At 38.0% G+C, this 12276-nt stretch overlaps 1 protein-coding gene across 1 annotated transcript in view; it reads right to left on the bottom strand.

The window, feature by feature from the left end:
• LOC134650006 (uncharacterized) overlaps positions 1-12276 on the bottom strand; it is a 261157-nt gene that overhangs the window by 197675 nt on the left and 51206 nt on the right. Inside the window, exon 3 of the mRNA XM_063504821.1 lies at positions 3252-3387. Coding sequence (XP_063360891.1) covers positions 3252-3387 — 136 coding nt within the window. The remainder of the gene's footprint in view (positions 1-3251; positions 3388-12276) is intronic.

Here is a 12276-nt window from a genome sequence, read left to right as displayed (position 1 = left end):
ATATGGTCGTATTTGCGCAAGCTAAATAAGAACCAAATGCACATGTTTTGAATTAAAACTTATCTATCTAGTGCAGGATCAAAATAGTATATGACTATTTGAGACCAGCTTAACTAAGGATGGGAAATTTTAAGGACGAATTTTTTAAATTTATTGGTCTCAAACATCTAACATTACTCACATTAGTATAATTAGTAGTTTATGTGACTGCTACATAATTAAAGGCATTAAAATATTCATGAGACTAATTATGTACAGTTGCATACACTGCTTTATTATAAGCTCCCTACTATGTTGTGTTTCAGTAACCGCATCTTCAGACCGCCATTGCGGCATTGTCACACACTAAAGTCATCTCGACTGATACTAGAAATTAGGTCAAATCACATTCCTTTGATTTTCAGAGATGTTCGAAATTTGAATTTCATTATTAAATCGATATCAATGCGCAACGTTATTATTACGCAATCATAACATTCATAACATTTTCACAGATAAGAGATTTGTTATAACCAAACAGTGTATTATTTTATGTTGGCCGTAATTTCCGGATTATGAACGCATTATAGAGGTTTTATGTGTGTAGATAAAATAACTTAATGATTTGTGGAAACCTGCTAGTATGTATTACAATATTAATAAACATAATATGCTGATAACTACGTCTGCTGACTTATTTTAAATCAACCTCTTTTTGTTACACCCGAAAATTTCTGTTGGAGTTTCCATATATTTTCTGGCGAAGCAATCATGTAAAGCCAATATACCTATCTTGTAAGTGCGTAAAACCAACCTACATAAGAAGTTTATATTTATGGAAACCGTGCCTTTCTTTATGTGTATTACCTTAGTAAAACAAGGTGAATCTTACCTAATATTATAAGTGGGTTACTATATTCGCTCTTTTACGGTTCAACTCTATGTACTATCTTCTTCCTTCTTCTTATTTAAGAGCTGTGCTCTTGTCGCTGGAGCAATGTACTATATTCATACAATTTGCATACGAATAGTTTGGTTCTTGAGGGTGAATCTAAAATGAATATAAGATAGTTTTGTACAGGAAAAAACTCATTGAAATCTGCATTTCGAAGCCGTAGATGGAAACATCATGGATGGAACAGGAAACGGAATGTACCTAATAATGTAATACGGGTTCTTGAGGAAAATTATTAGCGATATATTTATTCACGTACTCGTAATAGTCATTGGATTTTCTTAGTGATCAAAATGCGAATAAATTGAAATCATGATGGGTTTATGTTAATATCGGGGTCCCGTTGTTTCCCATAAAGTTTTAAGTCATATTGTTTATCATATTATCATTAGTCATAAAACTGAAACCGTTAACGTTTCAGGATTTTCGTTAGGTTATCCTTTAGATAGGTTAGGTTAGATTAGGTTTGTTCTATGGCAATCCTGAAAAGTGACGCGTTTCTGAACCTAATGAATTATGACTAACGAAAATGCGGGCATAAAATACATTATGGCTTAAAACAATTTGGGAAACAATAGAGACCCGTTAGTTATTAATATCAAAAAGGTTTAAGTTTTTGCATTAAACTATATTGAAGCTAATTTAAACTGTTGTGAGACATACTAACATTGAATAATTTTACGGTTTAGACTCACTTGTTTTAAGTCACTCGCGCGACATATTTCGGAGAGCCTAGGTCTCCATTCTCAAGCACTAATAGTGCGAGCAGCGTACACGGTGATACATGCCCGTCGTGAACGCTTAAAACAAGTGAGTCTAAACCGTAAAATTATTCAATATATTGAAGCTAATTGATACTTAAGTCACGCTACGTAAAGTAAATATTGAAATGAGTTTTGAACTATTAAGGTATTTGTAGAAGTAAAAGCTACCGCATCCGAAAAGCACATCGACATAGTAACGCCTCCGCACAGTGAAGAAAAAGCCTCTCGGCTACGGAAATAACGCCACGAGTAAATTTGCTTGACTCCGACGCTGGCATCGTTGAGCGTTTAAAAAAATGTTACCCCTTTCTCATGAAGCCACGATTTACCGCTTAATGCAGTGATATTTGCTACGCTACTTCTTGCACGAGTTAACACGTTTTTATGGGAAAGCAATGTTCTCTGCGCTAAAAGAAAATCGGCACGATATTCGTTTTTATGATCATGAGGGCGATAGTAATTTAAATGCAGCTATATTCCTGTTTCGACGTTTTTGTTGCCGCCGCTGTATCTGTCAATTTCCTTCATTTAAATAAGTGACATTCGCCGCCGCATTACTGTCGCGATTGTGACGTTTGTTCCGTCACTCATTTTATTATCAATTGACAAGTACCTACAGTAAGAGGGACCCTCCTGCATATAACTTTGTTTGTTGGGGGGGGGGGGGACCAACGACGCCGAAACAGTACCTAATGTAGCTGCAGTTGACATCCAAACATAACCTTTACGCTTGACTTCACTTTTTAGGGTTCCGTAGCCAAATGGCAAAAAACGGAACCCTTATAGATTCGTCATGTCTGTCTGTCTGTCTGTCCGTCTGTCCGTCTGTCTGTCCGTCCGTATGTCACAGCCACTTTTCTCCGAAACTATAAGAACTATACTGTTGAAACTTGGTAAGTAGATGTATTCTGTAAACCGCATTAAGATTTTCACACAAATATAGAAAAAAAACAATAAATTTTTGGGGTTCCCCATACTTCGAACTGAAACTCAAAAATTTTTTTTTCATCAAACCCATACGTGTGGGGTATCTATGGATAGGTCTTCAAAAATGATATTGAGGTTTCTAATATCATTTTTTTCTAAACTGAATAGTTTGCGCGAGAGCCCTTCATGGGCGAGTCCGACTCGCACTTGGCCGCTTTTTTCTCACGCACCAGTCAGCGTGATCGATCTTTAAGGTACCTATCAAAATAAGATCAAAACCGTAACAAGTCAGCGCGCGCGCAACGAGCGACGAGGCGGGCGGCGCGCTCATGTGGTTCAGCCTCCGCGAGCACTCGAGCCTGAGGAAGGACCCCCGACGGGCCCGAAACATGTCGCCAATAGCGAATATATAGTTTAGGTTGTAATTTGTGTTGTATAATTTAATTTTATAACTTATTTCATTTTAATTTTAAGTTGATTTTATGTATTGTTTTTGTACCTTATAAATAAATAAATTATTATCAGATAGCGACTAAAGATTCAAGTGAGTGATTATTGTCGAAACAGTCCGTAACAAGTTGTTAAATCTGAATCGGGCTCCGTGTATGTCTAAACTCTAAACTTACCTACGACGTGGATGAACGCGGACCGCACTTGCGTGTGGAAGGAAGGTGCGTCCGCTGACACTTCGCAACGGAACCGGCCGGCGAGCGCGCGCGTCGCCTCACGCAGCGCCACCTGCTGCGACGTCGACTTCGACACCTGGAAACAAAATGGCCGCTCAGTCAAATCACATACATACTTAATATAATCACGCCTATTTCCCGGAGGAGTAGGCAGAGACCACGGATTTCCATTTGCTACGATCCTGACATACCTCTTTCGCTTCCGTTACTTTCATAACATTCCTCATACACGCTCGCCGGTTTAGGGTGCTCTTGACCTGGCCTTTCTTCAGGATATCCCCGATCTGATCAGAGAAAGTCCGCTGAAATCTTCCCCTACCAACTCCCTCTTCTACTTCTACCAAATCACAATCGATTCGAAATCACAAGAATGATGCTCCCTATGACCCAACGAAGAACACGGGCAAGTTATATCGATATGAAATAAAATAGATTTTCATTTGCATGTTCGAATTGGCCTCCAGTAGTCCTTTCGGGTCATAACGCCAGCACAGGGGCCTTACCATGACGTCCTTATTGCGATTCTGTTTAGGACCTAAACTGAATCGCTAAAGGACGGAGCTATATAAGTCGCATAGCTAAACAAAATCGCAATAAGGACATTATGGTAAGGCCCCATACATGCAGTTATAAAGTTCCTAAGTTCAATATTATACACACCGCTTTCTAAATATTTCCAAATCAATGCAACGTAAGTAGGTAAGTACATAAATCTAAAAATAGTTAAAAAAAGAAATTTAATTTAAAAATTAGGAATCAAGTAACAACCAACGGTACTATCGTTAAAAAGTAATATTACTTCTAGACAAAGTAAACAGTCTGAAAGCGATCAGTGCTAGAATTCCGTTCCTCTCTAACTGAATGACATGAATACTTGAGCTCGTACTAATTGAATAGTATCTAATTCCGTTCTTAATGAGTTCTTGGAACCAAGTCTTGCAATGCTACCTATAAGAACTCCAAATTCTGGGTTCTTATTGGGAAAATCTGAATCGTGTTTCGATAATTAAGGACAAGTTGATGATTCTTAAAATTACGTAGCGTATATTTTTTTAGTCAAAAATAATAAGTTTTTGGCAAAAATTTCATTTTTGGTACAAGCTTTTAGCGCTGACTGTACTTTTCTTACGACAGACAAATACTCATCGAGATAATTCTAAAAACCCCTAACACAATTAGGTTACGTTGTTTCATCACAGAGTTCCTATGGCCACCTCCTGTCTCCATCATCAGATCAGCTCGATGGTACCATAATATTGCATTGTCACCCGACTTACATGTGTATGCAAAATTTCAACTCAATCGGAAACCGAGAAGTGGATCAAATTTAACTTGCAAGATTCCATTACATAGTTACATATATACAGGTCGACCTAATAAAAGCTTGTTAAAATATCCATCATTTCAGCAGATGATTAATAAACGTCTTTAAATCGGATCACAATTTGTCAACTTGAAATTATGGCCAACCACCTTTAATACACGTTATCTAATGTTATCGTCCGAGCATAACTACGTTTTGTTTTATTCTTTTTAGTACTTACTATTTCTATTATTCGAAAAGAAACTAGTTTATCACAGAAGAAAAATACAATAAAAACTATGTGTATGTGAAAAATCTCACAAAAATGTATTGTGGCAAGTCAACTGCTTTAATATTCGCCTTTAGTTGCATTTTATTTAATTTCTACAACTCCATGTAGGATTGTAAACGGGGTAGAGTCAGACCAAACTAATTCTGCATGACATTGCAATGACAAAGTATGGCAACATCGTTAATAACAATATAAATTTGTTTAATAAAATTTGTGCAACGTTAGCTTAGAAGAAGAGACAATAGAGTATATAGAGAGTTACTGTCATGGTAAATAATGTAGCCAGAGTACATTTACTACCATCTTTCGACAGAATGTTAAAACTGTGACAATCCGCCTCTATTTCAAATTATCTTAGACGGACTCTATCAATAATCCTACGCTGACATTTTGCAGAAAACAAATTTGTGTTAAAATGGAGACTTCATTTGGAAAAAATAGGTACTCTTCCCAGAAGCGTCCAACAATATCCTGTGTCCCATTTCGCCGTATTGATCTAACATTGGAAAATAACGCTGCCATCGCCCCTTGTTTACACTGACCCGTCGTCTCATTTTAATTTCTACACCAGCAACTATCACCACATCGTATCTTGGTCCACCAATTTATAGAAAACTAACTAGTAAGCCGTCCCATTAAAGTTCAAATTCGAAAGAAGGAAAGACTAAGTTTAAGATCGCTTAGAAGATACTGTTATATTTGCGACAGCAAAAAGGAGCCGTAATAAAGGGTTATTGCTGTCATTTATATGAAGCTGATTTTTATAAGGGGAATGAATAAGAGTTTCGTTATTGTATCAAATAATCGTTTTTCGCCTGACTTGGCTCGCTGCTTATTTTAGATGACGGTTTCCAACATCATAAGGTTTCGGTTCAGTCAGTTGTTATAATAGGAGTGATTTGTTTTTAAAATGCTGCTACATTTTCCCTTTCAACTTTGGAAACCGATTATAGTTCTTTGTTGTTAATAAAAATGTAATTTTCTGTTCCTTGTTGCTGTGGCTTGATTTTTTTACAATGGAATTTTAAATCGACCGAGCTGTACAAATGTTTGAAAATCATAAAATCAAACGATCAGAATAAAATACAGGAAAAAGCTTTTTCCCTATAAGTAATGCTAGAATTTCCATTACAGTTGTAGAAATATTTTTTAAAGTCCTTGGCGTCCTTTGCCAATTCTTTGACTTTATTTTTTGTTCAAACTTACTTTCTTTTGCTTCTGACTGGTTTATTTCGATGCGTCTTGGTTATGAGTCACATTATTTGCTACAACCGTCTAGGTAGGTACTAAAATCCTTTTCCAAATAAAAATAAACCCTAAGGACTATTTTACAATCCCGATTTACGTGCTCAGACGCCATTTTTACTCCGACAAACTATATAAACTATTCGAAACTACTACTGCGCGGTGATTTGGCAACCAACGAACCCTAGTGTGGCTCATTCAAAGCAAATCTACTGACTAGCGTGCAGAGTAAAGAAAATAAATATAATTCTACGTTAATCTGTGGTGTAGGGTAGCGATGTGAGCATAATAATGCTGCCAAGAATGTGTACAGTGTGGAATAGGACGAGGGAATTTCCCTGGAGAATTAATAAAGCAACTTACATCATACCTATTTGAACTCATAAATGTAATAATAAATACTTATTTCAATATAGGTAAGCAGAAAACTTACAGAGAGACTGAGACTGAGAGAGAGACTGGTCTCCTTGTGTATGTACTACCGCTTGTACAATGGGCTATGCTCTAATGAATTCTTTCTATATAACTCTCTCTAAAGCTTTCTATCACAGCACCGTTCACCGTCGGCAGGGTTTTCATCCTCATACTCTAGAGCCTAAATTGTCGCGCACTGTGCGGTTTAAGAGGTACATATTTCCTTCCACGGACGCTCCGGCTGTGGAACGAGCATGCCTAGGTTTTCACGAGGGGCTACAGTATGAGGTTCTTCAAAAAGGACTGTAAAGGTTTTTAAAGGGTCGGCAACGCGCATATAACGTGCGCAATTGCGCATACCCCATGAGTTGTTGGCGTCCATAGGCTACGAAGACCGCTCACGCTTATCATACAGGCAGTATGCTTGTTAGCCACCGACGTGGTATAAAATGACGTCAAAGAATGTCTTACAAAATTGACACAACTTAGGTAAATTAGGATCCCACAGTTACGGGAGTCCGTCACAAATAAGGTCGGTTACGTGTAATCCTGTCCTTAAGTGTTATGGGAACGTTTTGCGGGTCCAATGGGCTATGGCAACCAAATACTGGGTACGATTCGACGTGCATGGGTCATATGACAATGTGAAAGGCTTAGGGAGTTCGTAGTAGCCTACAAAGGCTCGAGTGATGACAGGATTTAGCTTGATTACTTATAAAGTTACATTTAAGGTTATCTATTCTCTCTTGGAATTCTTACATAATAATATTATTATGTCTTATATGAAAACTATAGACGCTATAAACAATGTAATGCTGCACGCAGTAATGACATCAATCAGGGACCAAGGCCTTACAAAATTGACACAATCAAGGTACTAGGATCCCATATTTACAGTAGTACGTGACAAATAAGGTCGGTTACGTGTAATCCTGTCCCTAAGTGTTATTGGGACGTTTTGTGGGTCCAATGGGCTATGACAACCAAATACTGGCTATCCAATACCTATATTCCAAGTTATCCCAATGCACCTTATAAACAACACACTAAAAACAAATAGCCTCTTTCCCCAAACGCACACACCGCCTACATTTCAGTGGTAAAAACAGGCAATCATAGTCATTATAGGGAATTTGAACCAGAATTTGGATAGAATATATTTTCTTAACCCGCACACCTATTCGAGAATCCAATATTTACAACGGTCCAGGATCGATGCCAATACGATTGAAACGATTACCGTAACATATGGACTACGTCTCGTAGACTCCGCATAACAAATGTGCAAGTTGCGGAAAGTTTCCTAAAAGTTGGATAAGTTTGCGGAAACGTGTCGTGACGAGAGACCGGACGTTTCGTGGCACTTTTTAATTGTCATAGTGACTTCTCATCTATCAACTTCCGATAAACATATACTCGTAGGTATCGATACAATATAAAAAACAACAAAAGATTATTAAAGAAGATAAAAAGTAGTAGTAAATAACAGGCGGTCTTATCACTAAAGAGCGATCTCTTCCAGATAACTTTTGAGTAGTTGAAAATGTGAAATAGAGATTATAGAGACATGCAATAAAAACAATGAAAAGTTTATAGTGAAAAATTTCACATTTAGTTCATTTCAGTGTATATTTTTAATTTCATATTCAAAGACTGTTCAGTTCTAACAAATGTTCCATTAGTTTCTCTATAAATTCAAAAGTGCCTCGAGAATTCCGGTCTCTGGTTGCGAGTCACATCTTGTGAACATAAGTCGTCTAACACTGATTTAAACTTTCACGATTTTTACATATTATTATATCGTTAGTGTTGTGTGTCGACAGAGTGACATCCCTAGTGCGCAAAACGTTCAATCTGATAAACAAGACCAAGTGCGGGTAGTTCGAAAACTCGCGCGGTTAGAAGATGCTGACGTCAACTTTAGCCAGTCTTCTCCGAGACCACGGGAACAACGCCGTCCTCGAAACGTCGGAGGTAAATCTTAAAAAACTTAAATACGCGATTAAGTCCCGTCCCGTTGTACAATTTAATAACGAGTCGTCTATGCTCCATCTAGCAGTAAGTAGTCCGTGAAACACCTTCATTGGCGTTCAGCGTTATTGCGTGTTTATTAGATTTGGGCCGTAACGGCCGTGTTATTTGCAATACGATAGATTTAATGGAAAAACGTTTGCAAGCGTAGAATTAAGCTATTATGCGGTAACCATCTGGTAATAATGGGCTTCACGGGGATTGCCTTTAAATTCGACTTGGGTATTTTTTTCCTATTTTTCGATGGTCTTTAGAGAAAATGATATTCGTGTTGTGAACCGGAAAAGGTACCTACCAGAAAACGGCCCCAACAATGGGACCAACAGTTACACACATTGGTCGTTTAACTTTCATCAACAAAATTGAATGACCTAAATTAGTCAAAATTAATTAATTTAGATGCCAATAACACCATAACTTTAACCAGAATGCAGCACAAGGAAGATCAACTGACGTTAAAAAAAAAGCGGCCAAGTGCGAGTCGGACTCGCCCATGAAGGGTTCCGTATTTAGGCGATTTAAGACGTATAAAAAAAAAACTACTTACTAGATCTCGTTCAAACCAATTTTCGGTGGAAGTTTACATGGTAATGTACATCATATATTTTTTTTAGTTTTATCATTCTCTTATTTTAGAAGTTACAGGGGGGGGGGGACACACATTTTACCACTTTGGAAGTGTCTCTCGCGCAAACTATTCAGTTTAGAAAAAAATGATATTAGAAACCTCAATATCATTTTTGAAGACCTATCCATAGATACCCCACACGTATGGGTTTGATAAAAAAAAAATTTTTGAGTTTCAGTTCGAACTATGGGGAACCCCAAAAATTTTTTGTTTTTTTTTTTTATTTTTGTATGAAAATCTTAATGCGGTTCACAGAATACATCTACTTACCAAGTTTCAACAGTATAGTTCTTATAGTTTCGGAGAAAAGTGGCTGTGACATACGGACGGACAGACAGACGGACAGACGGACAGACGGACAGACGGACAGACAGACAGACAGACAGACATGACGAATCTATAAGGGTTCCGTTTTTTGCCATTTGGCTACGGAACCCTAAAAATGACATCAGGACAATTTGAAAAATTCTTCATGAATAGCTTAATGATATTATCAAAGAAATACGAGTCCAGAATAATAAAGTATTTTCTTATAATAAAGTTGTGGTTCGCACGTACGTCGGAATAATGCGATGAAAAATAATCAGCTCGTAAAAGATTATGAGGTATTTTCGGAGCCAGTTTCTGAATTGAGCTCAGCTACGATGAAGTTTATTAAGATACTTCGCTGGCTCGTAGTTTAAAAGTATGAAAACGTGTACTAGTTTATGAACGCTTGCATCTTGCCTGATTTGATGAGGGATTAAGGTTCCATTAGCAGTACGTATATGCAGCGTGCTCTTCGGAGCATTCTATACATGCGATAGAAAATGCAAAAAATTGTGAAAGAAACGGATTGAACAATATAGGTACACAACAACGACACCGCAACAGTTTAAATTCGAGTACAGGATAACTCCCGCTAGACCGGACCGTGCCCGGGCCGAAGCGTCCGACATGTCATTTTCTATGACGGCTGATCGGTGATCACTTGGTGCTTTCCATAGAAAACGAAACGCCGGAAGCTCCGGCCCGGCCCCGTCCCGGTCTAGCGTGTCATCCTTTATGCAGTTGCAGTTGACATCCGAACGTCATTTAGCCACTCAAAGCGTCCAACAGCTATCAATAGCACAATATCGTTAACACATTAACTGCCCGCGACTCGCTAGGGGAGTTTACTGTTCGCGCTTTTCGCTACATACGGTTTTTCCCGTGTTATCGGCTGCGCTCGTAGCGCGTAGCTCGCGCTGGCACTAAATGTGCTGTTTATGCGTAGTCCCGGTGAGATTTTTAGTGCGGGCCGTAAAGGGATTATAACAACGACAACAATAAAACATGAAAAGTGCGTTAACGGCCTGTATAACCTAGTTTACTGCCGTAGCTCAACCGAATTGAACGCTGACTCGGGTTGGAATCGGTTAGTGTTTATTTATTTATCTTACTCTTGTAGCATTGTACTCCTTCAGCATCCGTTCATAAATGAGAGGAGCTTGCCGAGGACAGAGACAAGTGGCGCAAACTGGTGTTCAACGGGCGTAAAATTCACGACGACGCTCGCGAGCAAGCGTCATCAGCCCGACACCTGTTCGCCGCGGGTACATTACACCTGCCAGGCCTGTGGTCGTGTTTGCCGCTCCCGTATTGGTTTACATAGCCACGAAAAACGTTGTCTCCCTACCTGACACTGTTTCAATAGTCTGTAATAGACTTTAAGGCCAATAATGATGATGATGATGATGAGCATTACAGAATAATATCATACACATAATTATTATTTACATTTATGCATAAATCGTCTGCAATTAGACGCAAAGGTGATGATTATTATTTTCATTATTCATTTGCCGCTAAATGCATACAGTTGTTACTAATAATACTCCCAAAGGGTTTTTAACCATCTTTGTCACAAACTCATGAGAACAAAAGATTTATAAGTGTAACATAAGGTAGACGTTCGATCAATGGTCACTGAGCCAGTTCACACGCAATGGAAGTAAAAACAGAGTGTCAACTATTGGGAATTAGTATGTCAAGATTGACGAGCACTGGAACGTTTGCCTCAGTATTTTATTTATGTAAACGAGGTGGCGGTTAATCCACGAAGGTTTCAAAACCCGACTCGTATCACTGATTTCCCCAAAACGTTAGATTCATGTTATTTCCTGGGAAAAAAAATCAAATTACGTAAAAAATTACGTAGACGACATCGTCCTTGTCCCAAAAACGACACGCATGGTGTTTCCCATTGTTTTCTGTTGCAATAGATTAATTTTTTCCCCACCTCAAAAAGTGTCCAGCGCCGCTAAAGAAGTTTTCACTTCAAAAGTATTGCAAAAACCAGTAACAAACTAAATATCACAACAAAAACAAGAATAAAATTTTAACTCGGAAAATCTTGTAGGTATATTTTTTTATCCTGAACAACTATAAAGCGATGTGAACTACAAAAGTTGGATTCATTAATAAACTAGCAAAGTGGACGGTCAGCAGGAATGCTGCGCTATCGATTATTCATAGTTTCTCGGTTGAAGAAGCATGACTCCGCTTGTTTTTCTATAAAACACTAGATTTATGGATTTTAAAATGCAGTTTGAACGAGTTTACTCTTAAAACGCCGTTTCGCGAATTAGCCCAGTAAAGATATGGTTTCGCAAAAAAGATATTTTCAGATAAGATATGCTGAGAAAAAAAGGTATTTGTGCAAAATGATATCGAAATAAAACTGATACTGTTTAGTGACGTCGTCATTTATAATGGATTTATGCATAAATATGTACAAAATATAACAATGATTCGCAGTGAGCTTAACAAGAGTTAAAACCCTATCGGTTTAGTTTATTCTATATATTTGCTTGGTGACGTGTATTTTGTTAAAACGATACGGTATTTTCTTGAGCACTGCACACGACGTTCATGGTTGAATAAATGTTCATCGTTCACCAAATGTAGTCAGAACCTCTCGTGTAAATTTCATTCTATAGCATAGCGTGACGAGCGTATATTTCGCGTTGGCGTTATGTCTGTTTTTGTATTGAATTTTAAACATAGCGCCAAGGAGGACGTTTTGGAAAGT

Source organism: Cydia amplana, chromosome 8 (assembly GCF_948474715.1).
Source record: "Cydia amplana chromosome 8, ilCydAmpl1.1, whole genome shotgun sequence".
NCBI classification, from domain to species: Eukaryota; Metazoa; Arthropoda; class Insecta; order Lepidoptera; family Tortricidae; genus Cydia; species Cydia amplana.
The sequence above is the reverse complement of the archived record's forward strand: the minus strand, read 5'-3'. Positions and strand labels throughout refer to the sequence as shown.